The 22,671-nt window shown below is 38.5% G+C and overlaps 1 protein-coding gene across 1 annotated transcript; it reads left to right on the top strand.

The window, feature by feature from the left end:
* The first annotated feature begins 74 nt into the window (after window positions 1–74).
* On the top strand, window positions 75–21,001 carry LOC136871649 (dnaJ protein homolog 1). The gene is made up of 3 exons (XM_067145127.2): window positions 75–231; window positions 12,781–13,619; window positions 20,178–21,001. Exons 2-3 carry the CDS (start codon window positions 12,786–12,788, stop codon window positions 20,409–20,411), a joined length of 1,068 nt encoding a protein of 355 aa, XP_067001228.1. The 5' UTR covers window positions 75–231; window positions 12,781–12,785; the 3' UTR covers window positions 20,412–21,001.
* The last annotated feature ends 1,670 nt before the right edge of the window (window positions 21,002–22,671 follow it).

Raw genomic sequence — 22,671 nt, 5'->3', positions numbered from 1 at the left:
CATAATTTGTAGAGTTGTTGGTAGCATTGATTTGGCACATTGCCACAAGCAGACGCTTCCGGAATGTTCTAGAACCGAATCGCTGTTATATATCCCCGGCACAGAGCCGAGTAATGGTTTAGTTGAAGTTCGAGTGCATTGGGAGATAGTGTTGCAGTCGAATATTTCGTTAGTGTCGTCCTGCAGAGGACAATTGTGTGTAACCGCGAAGTTTGTGTTAATCATTATCTGGTAAGTTGATATTCGTTTTATCGGACTAAGTACCGATGTTCGTGCTTAACTTTATTCGAAACTGAGTTTTTTATTTGACTTGCCTTCGTCGCGGAGCGTTAGCTTTTTGGCTGAGGCGTACAAATCTACGAAATATTCTCCTGCTCTAATCATTGGATGCATCTGGTCTCGTGTGTTGGAAATTGTCTTACAAGTAAACCTTTACAGCTGTGAATTTCCTATAATGATTTGAAAAAGAGTGGAGTCTTAGCTTCTTAGACATATGCTAGTTACTTCTCTAGTCCTACTTAAGGACTCCTCATCATGACTGTTCCACATGGAAACAAATGCTTATACGGGTGATATGTCGTGACGTTTTCTGTTTCCTCCATAAACGTCGAGATTCGAATCCCGGACAAGGCGAAATGGCGTGTTTGAATGGTCATGTTCGTATGGTCCCGTTACCAGTAAAACGAGGTGCCCGTGGCACTACCAATGGACGTAAGACAGATGGCTCCTTTTTTTTTTTTTTTTTTCTCTTCAAAATCTTCCACATTATCCTCAAGCACACGCGCTGGGTGCATTATACTCAAGATTGTATTTATATGAAAATAATTTATATTGTCGAAATGCTTCAGAATTCGTGCAGAAGTAACACTTGTTTGCTAAAGTCGAGACGTATGGTCTGAAATGTTCCTTAGACCATTTCCATTAGCTAAAAACATACGCCTACTTGTGAATACGGTAAATGTTGTGCTAAATGACTTAAATTGAGCAACTGTCAGGGTTTTTTCAACATACAAGAGCATGAAAAGCAAATTTAATGAGTCCATTTTAAAACTGTCAAAAATTGCAATTTTTCGATATCAATTGCCCATAAATGGCTCTTACGAGTGAATCGCGCTTTCTTAAAGTAGGCCTACTTATCTTTGTCTGTAGGAAATGCATTTGACCGGACGGAATTGAATGTATAGGGTACTTTCCGTAGTTGCCGTGAACAATTCTGTCCCCTCACGCCACCTTTTGTCTTCTCATTGATAACGTTCATATTACAAAAGTTACAGTTTAAAGTACGTCGAAGTAAAGTTCATTAGCAAACTCGCCCCTGTAGGATAGGATACTCGTTCCAATAGTACAATATGTATCCCTAATGCATCTATTTTAAGTGCAGGACATGGTTAAGATTTTTTTCAGAATGATTAATCATAGAGATCAAGCCAGTTTTCCTTAGGGACTAGATTTGTTAAATCACTCTAATTTACAGATTGTCTTCTGTAGTAGCATGTTGTTTTTGTGGCTGCTTTGAGCTACAGCTGCTTGCCAGATCATAATTTTTGAACCATCTTGCTTATAAACCTTTCCTGTTGCATACAAATGGTGGAAGAGGTCATCCTTAAGCCTGTTGAATGTAACTGGAATTCTGTAGCCCTTTGGTCTGGGAACTTAGGGTTTGAATTGTGCTGACCTTACCTTGGTGTGATTTATCAGTAAACCACAAAGTATAAATATGTTGCCTTATATTACGTTCTTGTTGAGAACTCATTGGGCTTTTGAACATAGACCTACTTGCCTGTAGAAGTTTGAAATTGACCTAAATGTGACATTTTGCCATTATAATGAACTATATGGTAACTTTGTTTGTGTAACATATCTGGTGCTGAATGTGCATTCAACTTTTCATTTATTCATATGCACTAAAATAAATTGTCTGCATTAGCATTATTGATGTTGTAGGATAACTAGAAAAGATAAACATATTGTTAAATGCAAAAGTTTGTAATTGTAAGGATACACATTATTGCTATAATGCTGAGGTGCTGCCATTTTTCTCCCTAGTTTCTGGGTAAAGCTTATTCCTTAAACATATTTGCAGAAAAACTTTCTTCGGACATCTCAAGAAGTTGACAAAAGATAAAATTGGAATCAGCTAATGTGACTTCCAGAAAGGATGCAGCCAAGACTTTCTTTGATTCAATGAAGCATTCAGCCTTGCCTTCAATTGAATTGGTTACCTGAAACTGTAAAGGTTACTTTTGAAAGGTACTGATGTTTTATGAAGTCAGCATACTTAAATAACAAGATACAGCTGGTTAAGTTGTTGTGGTGACACAACTCTCCACATGGCTATGCACATCATGGTTGAGGTCTGGAAGTATGCTCTTTGAAATATGTCCAAACCTCCAAAATATACCTATATGCAGGATAGAATTTTACTGCCTGCTATGCAAACTTTATAGCAGTATAAGGGGTTTCATTACAATAGCCAGAGACACACCATTTCTAACCTGGGAGCTTATGCCCCCCAGTAGCTGGATCTGATCCATCCAGACCATTGGTTTTGTCACTAGCCATATCTAACATCTGTAGTCTTGCTCATTGGTCTGAAGTTGGCAGCCGTGGCCTTGCACACTGCACCGTCACACAGACCGCGAGAAACTGTTGTACTGTGCTGCAGGTGGTGGCTCCCAATACTGTTGCATTGCACAAGGTAAATCTTTGCCCACGTCACCCTTTTGCCCTATTTGCTGCCGGGCAAATGTGGCGTTCTCAGAGTTGCAGACTAACTTACTGTTCACGATTTTGAACTAAGGGAAACAAGGAGCAAACTGTCAGAAAAGTTTGAGGTAGAAAGTAAATACGTGCACAAATCTTCTGTGGAATACCTTGTAGAGGAGAGATGTGTGCAACAGCCAGGGACCCACCCGCTGTTCCCTAGAAGTGTATTTACTTTTATAACCTAATATAATTTCACACGCTATTATTCATTTCTCGGAAGCGCGCTGTAGCATTTCAGTTGCCTTAGATACAATCGGATAGGACATCATTCCTTGCAATAAAGAGAAATGGATTCGGTAAAGGTTGACACCTGGAGACAAGATTTTTCTAACGTAGTAAGGGGAAATTACTGAAATCTTGCTTGGAATGCATCTCAGAAGAGGTGTTCATAGCGGTGTCCAGGAACCCCCTCCCCAGAAATAAATTTTACTTCTGTAACCTTATGAAGAGTACTACATGCCATTTTCATTGCTAAGTAGCTACTTTCAGTCCTGTTGGCCAATGTAAAGTGGCATGTGATTTCATTCCCTTTAATCATATTAAATTACCAACCCCAGCACAATATAAATGCAAGGACCCCAGACTGCCTTTGCTTGTCCCTATATCACAGGTCACGCCCAGGTCCTATTCTGTTGCACAACAAGAACCAGTCCAGACCAGTGATGCAGCAATCACCACTATCATCACCTATCGAAGCACCACTCGCTCATTAGTTCCTAAGTAGTTGGCAGCATTGACCACTGTTTGACAAACATCCTTCCCAAGAAGGCTGCGTGCCCAGGGAGCAAGTATTGATACGCATTCAGTTATAACCTGCAATCTATAGCAAAACCATATACATTTGTCACTAGGAGGCATAATAAATTTCTTTAGCTTTTTGAATGCACTACCATAAGGAATGTTAGCGGCCTAACAGCTGCTTCACAGCCTGGTGGCTTGTGCCCCCAGACCCCCGCCCTGCTAGGTCGTTCCAAACCATCCGCTAGTTTGTAAGTTGTAAACTAGCAATGGAAGTCTATTTCTTAAGGTCAAGAGTTAGCAGCTCTGTGTACTGCACGATCACGACCATCTCAAAATCGGCAGAAAGGAGGAAATGGCTGTGCAATCGCGCCTAGGTGTCTGTGCTGAAAAATGTGTTGTAGTAACTGAACTTTTGCCCTAGGTAGAGGTAGTGCTGATTTTTCACAATGCACAATACAGCGACAAAACTCCAGCAGCTACCTGAAATAGAACACTGCCGGGAAGTAGTTGTTGTACAGGTTTTAACGGACTGGGCTAATGTTAAAGATACAGAAGTGAACCGATGAGGGCATTCATTTCTTAGTGGTATGACTCGTTACTGATTGACAGATGATGTCGAGTACAACACTTCCTCCTTGGATTTGTGATCCTATGCCTCACATAAATCTGAAAGAGCTGTTTCAAATAGTGTAGGAAGTGTTAAGACATTTCCATCATGCACAGGCTATTAGGAACTTTGGTATTCATATCAGGGGGCAGAAAATGCGATTTATGTGAATAATAAAACAAGTATTTTAGGCTTTTCTGTTCTACTTACCACGTAATCCTTCACTTGGCCGTCTGTAGTTAGGTTCCTTCCAGATCGATGTTCTACCATGGTCATTACTTTCAGATGCCATTTGAACTTCCAACTGAATTATGAAGGGCTCGGCATCTTCCTGTAGATCTGCCTTCCACATAGGCTAGACTATTTCATGTGGTCTAAATTATTGCCCTAATTTTGATTTTGATACAATTCTGAAAGAGTTGTCAGTTTTTCTACATCTTTTGTTTTGTATGTTATTCATTCCTACAGTGTTTCATTTGAGCCCACAAGAGTGGGTTTTGATCAGTGATAGGTAGGCAAAGCACTTCATGTCTCCGCCCTTTTGCCATTCTCTATTTTGTTGGTGTCACAAGTTCATAAGATGTTTCTTAAGCGTGTAGACTTCATCACGGACACCTTTGGATGTAAGCCATTCTCTTGCTTTTGCTGTTTCTATGACATTGCCATAATGCTCTTTTTTCTACTGTATGTCTTCACGAGAGTTTAATCCTGGTGTAAACAAATAGGTGGAGCGCGTTGCCTTTGCACATGGACATACACATAGTTGATTGGAGATGCAACCATCGCACTCACTTGACTGTATGCAAGCTCAAAGAAAAGTAGTACGTGGCATTTATTTTAGTTTATTACCTTTAGAGAGTTTGGATGAGTATGTAATCAAATTTACATACGGTTGTCATATATACCAGTGTACGTTTTTTAATATATACAATAGTGATTAAATAACGAGAAATGAAGGCACATGGCGTGGTGTAATGCAGGAAGTCTTCTCATAGTGAGGAGATAGGTGTTGCATGTTGCAGCAGTCAGTGTCAGTATTCATAGTGAGAGAAATGGAGCAAGAGGTAGGACCATCACGTGTAGTGAAGCACGAGGAAAACCACTCAGAAGTGACTACAGGCAGTGTATTGTGAATGTGTTCAATAAACTAAGTGAACAGAATCCAGCTTTAGTTGTTTATTCATAAGTTCAGTTCTTCGCACTGTTATCGTATGCGATGTGCAGCCCTGTACTTCCAAACAAGAGACATTGGCGGGTTGGAGGTCGGCACTATAAGCTCAGCGAATCGCAACTCTTTCTTTGGTGGAGGCGTGGACGTGCCATGTTTAAATCAGGATGTTCATAACCTACCCCATTCATTTTGTTGTGTGCATTGCTGGTGTTCTTTACACAGGAATACTAACTTTGCGTTGCCCACAAATCCATTCTCGTTAACTGCATAGACAGTAAAGAGGCCCAAGGGCTGTCGTTGCCCGTAACCCGGGAATGCCAGAGTTTTAGATTTTTAAATTCTATAATATTCCCAGCATTCACATACTATAGAACGTTGTCAATTTTTCTAAAAATTGGATGATTGAGTTTCTAAATAAGGGCCTGGTACCGCACAGTACTACACGATGCTTGACGTGCCTTTTGGGTGAAACATCAAAATTGTTACCTCTGTAGAATACCATGAAATTTAATGCTTAATATTGTTACAGAATGTTAGACATTAGCTCAGACGTGACATATCTTCAGGAAATTGGAATGATACTACTATAGACTTAGTTTTTATTAACCTACTGTTCTCGCTTCTCACTAGCTTGGACTGGCAAAAAGTTTAGACGCCCACACTACTCTTGACGCATTCTGTGCGGCTGCAGGATTCACACTGGTATTCGTTGGAGTGATATAGTGATGTAGGTCATTGAATCTGTCAGATACTCCAGAAAGAAAAAAAGTGCAAAGAACTGTTTCTTTCCAAAATAACACCCAGATAATGTTAAATATTTTGCACTTTCCGAATTCTGATGGTTGCATTTGGACATTGCCCCTTAGAAGTAAAATGAATACTTTCATTTCTTTGGGGGTTACTTCAGGATCTTCGTTTTTTAAAAGTGCATTCTTGCCGGCTTCAGAGCACAAGAAATTCAGAATTTAATCGTAAAAAAAAACTAAAATATTTTGATATCATTACTTCTCGCAGCCCAGTACTCGCTACATTCAGCTGCGTGCTGAACGACTGCCATTTGTTCACACGCTCGCAGCTTTCTTGAGAAGGTTGTTGTGAAACAGTGCTCGAAGCTGCCAACCTCTGTACTGAGGAACTGAGTAAGGTGCTTAGATAGCTGTTGGTGGTGATGATTGGTCTGGACTTGTTCTTGCCGTGCATTGTTATTTTACATGGTGTGTTTTGTTTGTGCTTTTATTCAGCCAGGGTTGGTAACACAATGTATTTATCGGCATTGATGGCAATATTGTCACATTCTGTTCACATTGACCAATGAGAATGCAAGAAGCTACTTTAGTCGTGGACGATGGCAGCTGCTGCTCTTTATTAGGTTGTAAATGTAATTCTGGGGGTGGGATGGTGGGGTCCTAGACATTTTAATGAACACATCTCTCCTCTAAAGGGAATTCCAACTAAGATTTGCATTATTTTCACTTCCTTATGTTATAAACGTTGGGCTGCGGGATGTAAAGTTATGATATAGATGTTGATTCCCATAGGGAATCTGAAATATTTGTTCCGAATGAGTAAATTTATAATACCAATATAAATGGTCCGTTATTGGACATGGTATGCACTATCCAGCGTCTTGGTAGGTGTGCTAGGTACCAACTGATGAGCCCAGCCTAGCACATGGGGGCGAAACGCTGGCAACAAGAATGAGTTAGCTGGAAAATTTATAATGTCCAATAACGGACCATTTATATTGGTATTGTGTAAAGTTATACCGAGAAAAGGAACAGAGAGGTACGATAAATAAAATAAGTAACTTCCATAGATGGGTAGTCATTTTTATTCATCGCAACAGCCTCAAATTTCAAGCAGTTGTTGCCGCAAACTCGAAACCCTACGTTGATTTCAGGCATTGTAGGGAGTATCCCCTTGACTTTCTCAAATATTCGCTATTTTTTGATCCTGCAGTAAAATGTAAAAACATTTCAAAGGAAAATCCATTTATGATAACCATACCAAATCGTACTTTATAGATATAAACCTTCTACATAACATGCAAAATAATTTTCATAATGCTAGAACATTTAATATGCTCTTAGTATTAAAAAAATTTGAACCTGTCTATTGCAGCATTGATCTGTATTGGTAGCGGCCAGATGTATCATTATATTGAAAATGGTCGCTAATTTCAAATTCCCATCACATTAAGCTGCGGACTACTTCACGCAAAAATATAAGCGTTTGCAGTTGTGAACATAATGGGAATTAAAATGAAATCCATAATGACTAAGTACTTATTGTGCTACCCATGTCAAACACGTTGCACAACTTTTATTGGACACATCCCATTACCTGTGTTTCCTTCAAAGTATCTTCAAACCATGGATATCTCTCAGCCCATTCTTTGCCCCACGAGATACACCTGGCGTTTTATCAATTGCAGGCACAGTTAAGGAGGGAAAGATTCAGAGTTTATTTATCATAAATCAGGACACTAGAGGCTAGAACTACAATGCCAGGCCTCATTTTGCAACCCTCTTGTGTTATGAAAGGTATGGGACATTGTTTCCTCAGCACTCGTCATCATCATCAATATCCCACTCCATTTGCCTGGGTGTGGTTTTAGCACTCCTGAGATTTAAATTTCCTCCTAGTTAGCTTTTAACCTCCTTTAAGGGGTGGGCTTGTGGACACTTGCTTGCACTGTTGGGTTGTATTGTCCATACCATTGCAATTAGTTTTCATAAATTTGGAGGTAAATTGATTGGCATAATTGCATACAGTTAAGTACATTTTACAATATTTTTCATGACTGAAAACATGTAATTGTCCACACGTTATATAGAAACAGTTTGCATAAACAAAATATTTGGTACTGTACAGCAATATGGATGATGAAAGCTGAATTTGTGAACATTTAAGTACAGAATTCATTTTCAGGCAGTACTTAGATGACAGTATAGTGCAGTACATTATAGATGAAACTGATAGGTATACCAGTACTGATCTAGACTTTAGACTAACTTGCATGAAGTAGGTGTGCATATTGCTTCTTGTGCTTGAATGCATTAATATAGAAGCCTACAAATCGGTTACTGGCGTAAGGATGAAAGTGTTGACATGCAGCATTATGAAACTGTCATACCTCGTGTAAGGTTCCTCAAACAGAGGAAATATCATTTGGCAAACAATGAAACTGCAAATAATGAACTTCATTCTGGTTTTGTATTGACTTAACAAAATCCAAGGAAAAACTAATATCCTTGTTGACGCAATAATCTAAAGATCTGAAGCAAGGCTCAATTAAATCTTTTCGTATTAACTTTTACTTCTACTTCATTTTTTCATTCTCACACTTGGCTTTTTTGTTTTGCTTTTAGATCCTGGCCATACTTGTATTCTCTATGAAGAAATTTGTATATGGATTTTAAAACTTCACTCTGCTTCCAGAAGCGTGATAAATAGAACGTTTGAGCCTTCACAATTTTAAAGTATTCCTGTAGCCAACCACTAGTTGTGATGATTACAATTAGATCCCACACCTGTTAAAACCAGATTTGCCGAAGATTGAAGCTATGAACTTTTAAACATAGGTTTTCATTGCATGTGCTGATTGTATTTTATCTCCATTTTTTTATTAGAAAGGGCATCCGAATGGGCATTAGGGTTTACAATATTCACTTATCGACATGGTTCTCTTGTTCCAAGTCTTGATGTGATACCTGTCACACTGTTTGACACATAACGCATATACAGTTAACATCTGGATTATGAAAAGACCACTGTGCATATCCTGTGGTGAAAACCATGAATGATATGTCTTTGATCTTGATTTTCTTTGGTCCAGTTTCTCACCAAGATGGCATCTGAGGTATAGAAGTCGGGGTAGATTTCCTTTTTTTCTTCCCTTCTGCTTAGGAGTTCATTGTAAGCTCCAGTAGATGGCAGATGGAGCCTCATTTGAGGTCCTGAATGTAAAGTTTCTTTGGCCAGTTCATATACTAGACGTGATGGGGCCGATTTTCCAACTCGTAAAGTCCCAAATTAGTTCCAATCCGTAAGAGAAGACAGGTGATATTACTGTGTGGAATAACATTATTGCAGTGGATAAAGGTAGTGCTGCGAGATCTTTTATCTTGTAGGTGGCCCTTGTCGCTGCCGCAGTTCTTTCTTCTATGTTGTAATTAAAAGACAGAGCTGTGGTTTGAAGAGTTATTCCTAAGTACTTGAATTTGTAGACTACTGTTAGATCGTTGTTAAAGGGTAAGAGTGTCTTTTGTAGAAAGTCTCCCTCCTTTTCTGAAGGTCATTTGCACAGTCTTCTGAAGATTGATCGTGAGGTGGTTTTTGTTAACCCACTTTTCTAACTCTTAAGGAGGCTTGTAAGCTGTCTTTGTTTGATCCTAGTACCATGTCATCTGCGTAGAGGATGACTGTCATGTCGGGTGAAGAATTTACTATATTCGTGATGTCTGCCGTGATGATGTTGAGCAGGACTCATCGGGTCACCCTGCAGTACTCCATTCGTTTGTCTGATCGGGTCCGAGGTGTCGACTCCATCTTCAATCTCTATGTAGTTCACTATCAAGATGTTATTTAGCAACTTAAAAAGGGGATGAGCTTCGCTGATCATGTTTTTATCTTGGTTAGGAGAATTTTTCGATTTACGGAGTCAAAAGCCTTCGTGAAATCCATGAAAACTGCATAGTATTTTCCTTTGGGTAGTCTTAATGCTTCTATTTCCTGAAGCAGGTATTTTACAGCATGAATTGTGCTTCTTCCAGGCATAAATCCGAATTGGCATTCCGGGATTGTTACAGAATTTTGCAATTTCTTTGTAAGGTTCTTCATAAATATTTTGAGGATGTTGTTCTCCAATGCAATGTCTCTCTAAGAATTGGGATCATTTGTCTGTCCTTCACCCTTGTATAGGATTTTCACTGATCTTCTCCATTCCTCAGGAATAGTTCCAGATCTTAGACAGGCATTGAATAAGTTCGTCCAGAAAGGCAATAACATTTCTTGAGTTTCTTTGTTTTTTATGTATCACTGTTTTTTTTTTTTTTTATGGCTTTCATCTTTATTTTAGCTGATGACCTCTAGGCCAGGTTACAACATGTCCTATCTAACTTTTTAGACAGACCTTTATCAAATGGCAAACTTGTATCGCACAGGTGGACTCATACAATTTAATTATTTTATAATTTTATCTTAGATAATGAAACTGCTGGAATTTAGAATATTCTGCTCGTGTATCTATACTAGACTTAACTAAAGTTGGCGTCTGACAGGTAAGGTTGGGGGGAGGAGCACTGCACGTGCCATTTCACGATGTTGCCACATTCCAGCATCCTTTCTACATGCTGTTACCCCTCGCTTCCGGCTCACTTGTTCCCTCCTTCATTCTGACCGCTGTGATCTGTTGTAGACTACCTGGCGAGGCGGTGTCGTCCCATTTGCGATCACTCTTATACAAACAATCCGGTTCTTATCAGTGACAGTGACAGGTTTGGCAACTCCCAGAAAGACGAGCTGCCCTGAAGTTTTATCTCCATGGCAACCGCAGTCGCCCCACCCTCGTTTCCATGGCAACCACACAGCCGCTCCCTTTATTCCGCCTCGGCAGGCAGTAAACGGACCTCCCTCTAAGAAATGTCAGACGCCAACTCTTATTATTAGCAGTATAGTTCACTTAACACGCTGTGCACCATCTTTGCTAATATTGCTTTCATAATCACTTTCACTATTGGATAAATGTGACAATACATGTATACGTCACAAGGAACTTTCCCTTCTATTGCTTCCCCCTGTGGGTGGGTGCGTTAGAAGAATGCCCATGATGTCCCCTGCCTATTGTAAGGTGTTGGATCTTAAGGGTTGAACAGGCTGGAGACTTGGGTTTGGATTTTTTGGGAGCTTAATCTTAGAAATAACAAGATCGCCTTTATACACACACACTTTTTTTTTTTTCCTCACCTGTATAGAAAAGATAGGCACACATTATATATTTACAAATTATTCAACTGAGAAACCTGAAAATTTTTGTTAGTCTCTTAGTCCTTGACTATCCAGTCCATTTATACTCTTTAAGTCTTTGTACTAGCAACCTGCCAACTATGTTGTACACAGTGATTCCCTCACTGGAATCACTGCCTCGCGTATCCCTTTACAACTTCTGGACTGCTTCTCCCTTTGTGACGCACAGCCACCCACATGTTGTTCAGTCGGGAAAAATTCTCCCTGATCTGTCGGAAGTATTATTCCCTATATCAGCGTTGGACGTTTCTCGAAGCTTTTCCCTCTCCTTCTGTAGAAGTAAGACTTAAGTCTGATTGGTTCACGGGTTCCTCCCAGTAACTGATGGGGAGTGTCATGGATTTCGCTCAAACAAGTAGTTTCTTACTGCGTCAACAATCTATGCGATATTCGCTTCTAGAAACTCTTACAGGACTTTCTTTTGAGTTTTCTCTTTTACCCTGATGCCGTGTAGCTGACTGTTGCACGTTACACACACTGACTTGAGTTGCACCAGCTTGCTTCAAGTAGAACTTGTATGAAGTCTTGCACTTTGAAAACTTACTTTCTTCCACTTAATAAAATTATCACTCAACATGAAACACTAACTTCTTGCCACTGTTACATGATCATATAAACTCTAGGTCAGTATGCAATATCCTTGATCTCGGAGGTTGCGGATTCGAGACTCACTAGTCAGATCGTTCTGCACTGAAACATGAAAGGGAAAGTTGAGCATTCCATAACAAAGATCCAGTATTTTGGGGGGGAGCTATATCTTGCTTGTGTGCATCTGGAGCAGTTTCCAACCACAGGCTTGGTCTGCTTGGAATATAAGCCTCTCCATTGTTTTGTCCATCCACCACTTCTCTCTCTGGTACAGTTTCCCTCCTCTTGCCTCAATGCTCTTCTTTACACCTTTCAGCCATCTGTCTCTTGGTATTCCTCTAAATCTCTTCAACTCCATTTCTAACATCTTTCTTGCTATCCTTTCTTCTCCCATTCTCTTAACATGTCCATACCACTGCAGCCTTGATTTTTCTATCTTTTCCTGTAGGGGTACCTCATTTACCATCTCCCGAACTCTCATTTCTTACTCTGTCCATTCTTATTAAACCTATTAGACACCTTTGAAACTTCATTCCCACTGCTCGTATTCTACTTTTATCCCTCTCCATCACCTGCATTTCTGATCCATGTCAGAAATGGCACAAAATAAGTCTTGTAGATAAACCTTTAAATCTGTGGTACATACCTTATAATAAAGTTAGTCTTGTAGATTTCATAAACCCTTAAAACTGTTAGGAATTTCATTTTATAGGATGGTGGGCTTTAGATTTCTCTTCTCTTAAATGTGCATGGAAACTTGATCACAATATCAAGCAAAAAAAAAAAAAAAGCTCCTGTTATTGACATTTAAAGGTTCAATCCATAATGCTGCTTTTATGATTTCAGCTAAGTAATATTACCTTTCCTCCTATTGTTTCAGATTGAATGGTCATGGGGAAAGATTACTACAAAATTTTGGGACTCGCCAAGGGAGCGACAGACGATGACATAAAGAAAGCCTATCGTAAACTGGCTCTTAAGTACCACCCAGACAAGAATAAGGCTGCAGGTGCTGAGGAGAGATTCAAGGAGGTAGCAGAGGCTTATGAAGTTCTCAGCGACAAAAAGAAACGTGAAATATATGATCAGTATGGTGAAGAAGGCCTGAAGGGAGGTGTACCTGGAGGAAATGATAATTCTGGACAGTCCTTCACATACGCATTTCATGGAGATCCAAAAGCAACGTTTGCTCAGTTCTTTGGTTCAGCAAGCCCATTTCAGACTTTCTTCGATCTGGGTGGAGGTGGCAATAGGATGTTTGGCTTCCGTGAAGATGATATGGACATTGATGATCCCTTCGTAAGTTTAGGCATGGGTGGTGGGAGACCTGGTGGTCCAGGTGGTGCTTTCAGATCACATTCCTTTAACATTCATGGGAGCCCTCAAAGCCGTAGTAAAGACAAAATGCAAGATCCACCTATTGAACATGACCTGTATGTTACATTGGAGGATATTACTAGAGGTTGTACAAAGAAAATGAAGATTTCACGAAAAGTTCTTCAACAAGATGGTTCTGTTAGGAAAGAAGATAAAGTCCTTACAATAAATGTGAAACCTGGTTGGAAAGCTGGTACAAAGATCACATTCCAGCGAGAAGGGGACCAAGGAAGGAACAAGATTCCTGCAGATATAGTCTTCATAATAAGAGACAAACCACATCCGTACTTCAAGAGGGAAGGCAGCGACATCCGGTACACAGCAAAGATTTCATTGAAGCAGGTAAGTTTCCGTAACTTAGTTTTCACTATTTTGTATGGGTCTTTATTAGTTCCATTGTAGCAGGAATAGAAGAGTGATTAGGGTGTTGCCATTTGTGGACTATTAACCCTTACCTCTCGTCTGTCGGGTGAGGCCAGGCATAAAGTATTCCCGTTCTGGTTGCATGTCGGGTGAGACCCAACATGACATTGTGTAATACTGTTATACTGTTCTGCCATCTTTTGGTTCAGCGTGGAACTTTGTAGAATCCAGATACTATTTGACAGTCGGTTAAAAATCTATTTAGATAGTAGTGTAGCAGTCAGCTGTCCACTCACGCACACAAAAGCTCTAGTGATAGTAAACAAACATGGTCGCCATGTGCTCTTCTAGTCATATAGTTTACTGTTCAATGTTGTATGTCAGGTAACACAAAACCCCAGTAATTTTTGCACCTCTACTCTTTGTACCCTAGTGAATATATCTAATAGCATTTGACAGTGCTTAAGTGAACTGGCGATGGTCTGCTTGTGTACCGTATCCCAACCTGTGCCTGATGCCGACGGCTGGCACAATTATAAATCGACGGATCCCGATTTTAAGAAGTCGCTGTTTACAGCAGTTTCAGCCTACGAACTACTGCGTGGTATGAAAACAGGCGGAATAGTTTTTCATTTTGTTTATCAATAATTTGTTCCGTGAAATTATTAACGAAACCAATCGGTATGTGCTAACGTAGTAGTAGTAGTAGTAGTAGTAGTAATAATGCAAAATAAATTGCACATTTCTTTTATTTGCTCCAGTATAGGTTGCTGTAAACATGTAGTCTAAATACACGATTTAAAAGAAAGTACCATCTCCAAAATCCTGAAAGATGAATACAGGTCATATAAGATAAAAATTCAAATTTTAAATAATAACAGTGACAACACAGAACTTTAATTTAAGGGGTAAGAGTTAAAGCATACTGTAACTAGACATACATATTTGTTTGCAACTCTTGCCATTAATTAGTACCCAGTAACTGATCAGTACTAGTATCAAAAACTTGGCTTTAGTGATTTTCACTTCACTTTAAATATCTTCTGGCTGTAAAAGAAAATAAATTAGTTTATATAGTATGGAAGTTGTTTTAAATGGAAATTGGCTTCATTTGACTCTTCATGATGGAACATTCAGATCAAGAATCAGTCAATTGTTCGTGTAGAAGACTTTCGTGTTGACAGTTTGATGTATCTTACCATATGTTGGTGTGTACAGATTGTCAAGAGGAAGGGTTAATAATGGACTTGCCACTATCAGGAATAATAGCAAACCTAGCTATTACTTACTGAGGACTTCTATAATTGTACAGTATAACCCCGATTTTGCGTGACCTCGATTTAGCGTAAACCTGCATCTGACGGAAGGAATGAAGTCCCAAAATTTATTCCATAAGGGCAATGCCATTTTATATTCCATTTAACGTAATTTACATTGGGGGGGGGGGGGGGCGCCGATCCCCATTTAGTGTAGAGAATGGTTAAAACTCTAATATTTACTTCTAATTGTTATGGTTATGGGACACTAACTTATCAGTCATAAGCTTGCTAAGGATGGTTCAATGCCAAAGAGGAACTTGGAACACGGGCGCTTAGGGCTTACTTGATGTCTGATTCGGTTACACATCGGATCACGGTAGTTGTACATTAAAAAGAACCCTGTTTTAATGACAATATTATGCCCTTTGAACATTCCTATATTAATCTGTGCAATATCGTTCTGTTATGTGAACCTTTTACTGATTCATCTGTTATTACGGGCAAATTCGGGTGTGTTCATTATTTAGTAATCAATATTCATACGCTCTACTCCAGCATTTATATCAAATGTTCACTGGAGACCATGGGGACAAGAGAGGCATTGGAAGACATCTGAAGAGATGGCTCGACGACATAAAGCTGTTGGCTGGAACACGCTGGTTCCAAGTGGCTCAAGACCGAAGACGATGGAAGCACATGGAAGAGGCCTATATCCAGCAGTAGATTGAAATAGGCTAGAAAAGAAGTTACTGATCATCTTTCGTGTCTTGTGTATTCGTCACTACTTGCACAAGCAAGTTCCCCCCTCACCAAAATTCCAACTGGTGTAAACAAACCTTGGGAGAACATATTTTTCCAGTATTCAGACAGCAGTTGTTACCTCCTTGGAAATAAAGGTTGAAGTTAGATTGCTTAATTTTATACAATGTACTGAAATAAAAATAAGAATCTGATACTTCTCAAGATACAAAATTTCAGAGGTTGGGTTACATACTTTCGTGTCTGTTTAAATTTCAGAAATGCTGTTCCCATGTAAATTTGTAGTGAAAAGGTTATTACTCTATACGGAGCTTGAAATGTTTTCATAGTACATGCGCGGTAAACGGAGGTTAAGCGATGTTGTTTGAAGAAAGAGAATGGAAACTTACGCCACAGGCCTCTATTACAATATTTAAGAATGACAGTGAATATGCATGTTCAGACAGTTGTAATTAGAAAAATACCATGCTAATGAGTGAGCCGCTGTTTGGAAACAACCCTAAAAACTTTTAAACAAATGGATTGCTGTTTCATATAGACTTCAATGAGTTGTTTCAAGTGTTGGTATCTTTCCTTTTATGCATAATCATATATATAACCTTCTGAGAGCAGTCTGAAACCAAAGTGGTTTTGCATTCACCGACAAAAAGGTTCAACAATGGGCTCAGTTATTGGGAATAACGAATGTATTCCTCAGTAACATTGAAAACAATATTTCTTAACAAACTAAGTGGTGCAGAGGGAGATGGTTTTAAGGTGTGCAACTAAAAGGAGCTAGAGCTGTTTACAAATAGAGGATTATGGAAGCACTTAATTCAGCGGCTTGAAGACTGAATGCTAAAAGGTGTAACAGTGTAAAATTAAGATGTAGGAGACAATGATCTTCTAGCTACCAAATTTCCTTGTATGTGCCTTCAGCAATTATTACTCAGTTTGGCTCTGCAGATAGCATAGGTCTGTTAATCTGGTAGTGCAAAGGAATGCATTTGTTAGGCTGTACCCAGGTCTGCTTATGCAAGCATTTTTTTACATTTTTCTTCAGAGAACAGTCTGAGCCAAAGCTAGTTGTGGTTCAATATAGGTTTCTTGCATAGATAGCAGGGGCAATTTTATGCAAGTAATTTTCAGCACAAATGGTACGTTATAACTACAGGACATTGTGTAAGATATCTCCTAGTTTTATTAATGTTGTGAAAATTTGTAACAGTACAATTTGTTAATACAGGCAAAGATTTCTGGAAATGTTGTTTTCTACTGAAACCTCAATTTAAGGTGAACACCCATTTAAGGTTAAAAATATTGGGTACCTGTGAAAATGCTAAATGGGGTTCTGTGTAGAGATTTTGGGAAATGAGGAAAATCCCTGTCGGCATAAAATGGGGGTATTAAAAACTGTAGAAGCATAGGCCATGTTCTTGTAACAGGTTGGGGTACTTATTTTTTTTTCAAAAATCCAGAGTGAGTTTCCTTAAGTTTGATCAAATTTTGGTCAGCCTGAAATTAAAGCAGCTGGTCTATTTTGTAGAGTATGAAGGGTACATATTGCTGAGCATATAGAGGGAGACCTGGAGATTCCTCAGCAAGAGATGCCCAAGAGACTTAACCATGTTCATATTATGGAAATAAGGAGCACTGTAAATTTATCCTCTAAAGCTGGAGGAAATCTTTGAATCAGTTTTGCTAGTAAGTTGTAAGGATATTTTCTTTCTTTTTTATACTAGCTTTAAAATAATAATCTTAATCAAACTATTTGTGGAATACCTATACTGCAATGTCTAAGCAATGGTTAAAAAATGTAAAACTGTTGCAATTCACGTTTATATTTATAGTGTAATTTCTGGCATGATTTTTGATCTGATTCACCTATTTGTTGATAGGTCTGAATGTTTTTTTAGAAGGATATTTGGTACAAATTTCCCTCCATGTGTTTGATATTGAAATGAGTTTTGTCTCTAAAATTTGTGCGTTTTTTTTTTCTTTCTTCATTACTCCTTGCATGTCTGCAATCAATCTAAAAACTTGTCAGTGATTTATTACTTGGGGATAAGGAAAGTGTGAAAAATTACATGAATGTTATTGACACTTTACTAAATTTGAGTTTTCTATTTCCAACAAAGTAGTATATAAAAACCTCAAGAAAAAAGCCCTTTTTTTTTTTTTAAACTTCCCCATTCATTGCTTATGTGCTTGTCAAACATTTGTGGGAAGTTTCTGATTTACCAAATATTAATTGGTATCTTCCCTTAGCAGTGTCATCTTGACCCTATCCAGCAGTTTTAAGTCCTCAAATTCCAACAAGTCTTAATTTTCATATCTTCTGTAGGGTCTTTTCATTGCCTCCATCCTAGTATGCTGAAAACATTGTAGTTTGTATGTGCTGTCTTGGCCCAGTTGGGATATCTTAATCCTGGCTTCTTTCCACTCTGGTCTTCCAGTTGGTAGATATCATTGTAACTTCACTTTCAGTGTCTGAAGTTTTGATGAATATTTTTGCAAAAGGTGCACATTTTGATACCATATGTTGCCTGGAAGTAGCTGCTGAAAATTTTCTCTGCAATTGTCCCAAGAAGTGTCCTCACTTGTTGGTAAAAGTAGGAACTCTTGCGCGCTTGCATGGATGGTCCATACGACAGAAACATGACATTCCACATCCTTTTGATCTCTTATTCACTCACACAAACTGGGTTCAAGACTACAGGGCACTTAAGAGTTCTGTTATTGCTTCCACTATTGCCAGGCTTCTCACTTTAATCTATCCTATCTGACCTTCCTCGATACTCTTGTTCTTTTCCGACCCTGCTGGTATTAGGTATCGAGGCCTAGGCAGTCTTTTATTTTTATGCCCTTCATGGCGCTTGTCCTTCTGTGGCTATCATTTTCGGAAGTGTTGGACTAGTTTGATTTTTTCTCTTAATTTTATAGAGGATGGTTGCCTAGGCGTATCACCACACATTTTTAAAAATTTAAAATTTGCTTTAAATCTTTATAATGACCAAATCTATCCATGAGATACAGTATGAAGAATGCTCTGTGTGTGGTAGATTGTTCTGTACCGGGTGAGTTGGCTGTGCGGTTAGGGGCACGCAGCTGTAGGTTTGGTGGGCTTTAAAAATTGTGAATTTCCTCATTTTTATCTCTCTTGCTCCCCAAATCAAGATGGCAGCACAATCTGCCAGGCGAGCTAGAAAATTGAAATTTGGCCAAATTATAGCTTTTAGCTTGCAACCAAACAATGCAAGATGTTCACATTTTTCACTTTTTACCCCAAAAATATCTAAATATGGAGGCAATTTTAATGACTGTGCAGATATTCCTTTTGAGCTATTTGTTGGCTAAATAAGTCGTATAACAAAAGGGATGGCACAATCTCCGCTCAATTTGGAGTAATCTACAACTTTGGTCCTACGACTTTTTGTCGTATCTTTCCCTTATACGTTAGATTTGGCTGTATTTCTGGATTGTTCGTAAATTTGGTGATTTTTACACGTATACTTCATGTTTGACACTTATAAAAATGATAAAGTCATCAAGTTTAGGTGTGCAGATTGGCATGATCAGAGGCCATATTTGGACCAAATTTCATGATTCTAGCTTATACATAAGTGTGCAAAAAATGTGAAGAGTTTAAAATATTCTCGAATTTCACCCTAATCAAAGTTTCAAGCTCACTTTAACCTATAAATACGGGAGATACGAGAAAATGTTTTAGAACCAAACATGTAAAAGGATAAAAGGGACGTCTAATAGTGCAAAGCGATTGTTAATGTCGTGTACTGTGTAGAAGTAGTAAATCTCAGTGGAGATCTGCAGTTTAATAAATTTAATGAAATCTCAATTATGGCATGTAAAGTAATTTATTTAGTACAGTATATGAACGTGATCTCAAAGATTTCTGCATTGCATAATTCATACAGGGCTTCAGGAAAAGTGAGACTAGGTCGCATCACCACTAGTGTGCTTTTTAGACTGTACACATTGCTTCATGCTTATATTGATAAGATTTCTGTTCAAAACTACTGTGATATTTTGCGTTTTCTGGGGCGGGGGATGCGTACCTTCCAACTGTAGAAATAGATTATCTAGTGAATATCGCCATTCTTTGACCTGATCTGGATAACACTTCCTGATTTTCCTGCATCTGGAAAACTTGTTTCGTGTACTCGTTCTTTCACAAACAAAACTAATTTTTAACTTGACTAACCTTGACTTTTGTTACATATCTTTGCAAGGAACAGATTTCCTCCAACAAGCTAGTGTTCACTAATTGAATGTTTCAATAACAGTAATAACTCATTCTAGTGGCCTCAGAAGATAATCGTTTGATACTGGCTAGGTTGGAATATGGTCCTTTTCCTGCTCCAAGTTGCAATAATCCATATGAGCTGCTGTGGTACGTCTCAAATGTTGAAACACTATGGGAGTGTTTGCTTCATCCGACAATTCCTTTATAGCATTTGTTTAAATCTGTCGGAAGCTTATACTTATGTTTTATATAATGGATTTTTTTTGTTTGTTTCAGGCCTTGTGTGGTTGCATCATTGATGTACCTACATTAACTGGAGACAAAATTCCCATCAACCTCACCAATGAGATAGTGAAGCCCACAACTGTTAAGCGGATTCAAGGTCATGGTCTGCCTTTCCCTAAAGAACCAAGCAGGAAAGGTGACTTACTTGTGTCCTTTGACATAAGGTTCCCAGAGACATTATCTCAAAGTGTAAAAGACATACTCTTCGACACTTTGCCAAATTGAAAACTGTGATGTGTGATAGTGTGATTGTGTAATGCTGTTACAGTCTTCAGTAGAAGTTTGTGGACATACTCAATTTGACCTGGTGTTTCCAGATTTTTGTAAGTGGCATCCATTTGTAATCTTCATTATTTGTGCACATTGTGTACAGAATGTGATTTGCCTCAGCATAGAAAATCTCCCAATTTGGGTATCATGTTTGTAACTTGGTGGAGAGAATGAACTGTGCGAGTGTAGGTATGTGTGAAAATGGACTTCAGTAATTTGTTTGTAGCTTGTGTTTAAGCAGGTTGAAAAGAAATGTGTACATTTTTGTGGCCTTTTTAATGTTTATTGCTTTCATTTTTAAAATTTGATTTGTACGTTTTAGTACAATGTATTTAATTTAAGAGGTATTGAATCAGATCGGAAGGAATGACTAGTATATTTGGACATCGTGTACAAAATTCTTCTCATTTCTTCTTGTTTATGATTTGGTACGAATTTTACAAGACATTGCTTTCTTTGTGGTCATGAATGTTAACTGTAAATATGTCTGAAGACCTTGTGTATCATTAATTGCTCTAGAAAATAAAAGTTTGTAGTAAAAGTAATTTATGCAATTTCTTTTATTTAGGCATGGAAGTTGCCCTGTGGCAACCTAAAAAGATGCAAGCTAAAAGGTCGTAGATATAGAATGTGTAGAATAAAATCCTTGGTGGTATTGACATTCCTGACGTGAATAGCAAGGTAGTTTCCAAATCACTTTCCTCCAAAACCCAGCTTCTGCTGAAGCATAAACATGCCCTTGACACTTAAAAGCATAATTTTAACTGAAAAGTAAAAATGTAGAAGTGTGAAAGGAAAAGTCCTGGGCATTGGAATGCTTCGTGAAAGTGAGTTCTATTAGTTTAGAGGAAGCTGTCCAAAGCAGTTGTGTAGGCCATTGCAAATGCATTGAGCAAGTGCAAATATAAGTATTAAACTACTAATGAAACATTTGTGATCTCTGCACTACTATGCCTTCAAAATAGTTTTGAATATTTTTTTGGTGGGAGGGGTGGTTTATACTGTTGCCTAGGTTTCAAATGTATGGAGAATCTGCTCTGCAAAAATCAGATGTTGCTGGAGTGAGGATCACCAGTGTGCAGAATAATGAACGTCCCTCAAGACCTAAAAATCCTGAGTGTCTTGATGTCAAATCATTTCCTCTTGTCAAATTTTACCAAATTCTAGTGTTCGACGTGGTATCTCCATTTGTGATTTCATCTACCCTTTTTGCCTTCAGCATTCTTCTGGAACACCACATTTAATAAATTTCAATTATTTCTTTCTGAGCTAGAATTCCTATATCAGTGCTCCAAGTATGCAAACTTGCTCCCTTTCCTCACTTGTGCTAGTTTGCATTCTATGTCCTTACTTCTGCCATCGTTTATTCTACTACCCAAGTAGAAATATTATCTACTTTAATACTGTCTCCTATTCTAATTTTTCCCTGTATTTGTTCAACTGCACTCTGATACTTCAGTTTTGGATTTTTTTTGTCTTTTCTTCCAAGAATGTCAATTATAGTTTGGCAATTTCTCCAGAACTGCAGTCTCAAATAAAATCAGTAAATTTGTTTTGTTATACTCTTTGGATTGTACTCTAATTTACTGCCTGCTGTAATATTAAGCATTAACTCTTCGGGACTGGCGCGAAAAAATATAACGTGTACACTGGTGTATAGGTATATTTGACCAGAGTTCTTAAAATTTATTTATAGCCATTGTTCACTACAAATAAAATGAATTGTGCCTAGACTGTTCTAATGAACCGTTTTAAATCGTTTAATGAGATTTTAGAAAATTTATTCAATATAACATGCATTATAAATACAATAATTTCATGAATATTAAAATAGACCTTAACCCTTTCCGCTCGTGTGTCGACCTGAGGTCGACAGCCGTCGCTCAGCGTTATAGCTCGTGTGTCGACCCTGATGAGTCGACACAATGTTTCGCCGCTCGTTGCTAGGTTACCTGGAATGCCAGGTCTTTTGTACTTCGTTTCGTAAGTGCTGGTCCCTTCCGGAAACTGAAAGAAACCAAATAGGTGTGTTTTAGTTTCTTTGCTTGGCAAAATTGCTCCGTTTTCTTGACAATGGAAAGCAGTCGCGTGAAGCAACATGGCGGCGCACAGTCTGACTGAAGCTGAGATTCTTGCGTCTATTTTGGCTGATTGTTTTTATAGTGACCATGAAAATGATGAAAATTTTGAATCTGGCAATGAAAGAGATATATCT

This window comes from Anabrus simplex, chromosome 4 (genome assembly GCF_040414725.1).
Source record: "Anabrus simplex isolate iqAnaSimp1 chromosome 4, ASM4041472v1, whole genome shotgun sequence".
Lineage (NCBI taxonomy): Eukaryota > Metazoa > Arthropoda > Insecta > Orthoptera > Tettigoniidae > Anabrus > Anabrus simplex.
Note: the sequence above shows the minus strand (reverse complement) of the source record. Positions and strands in the feature narration are given on the sequence as shown.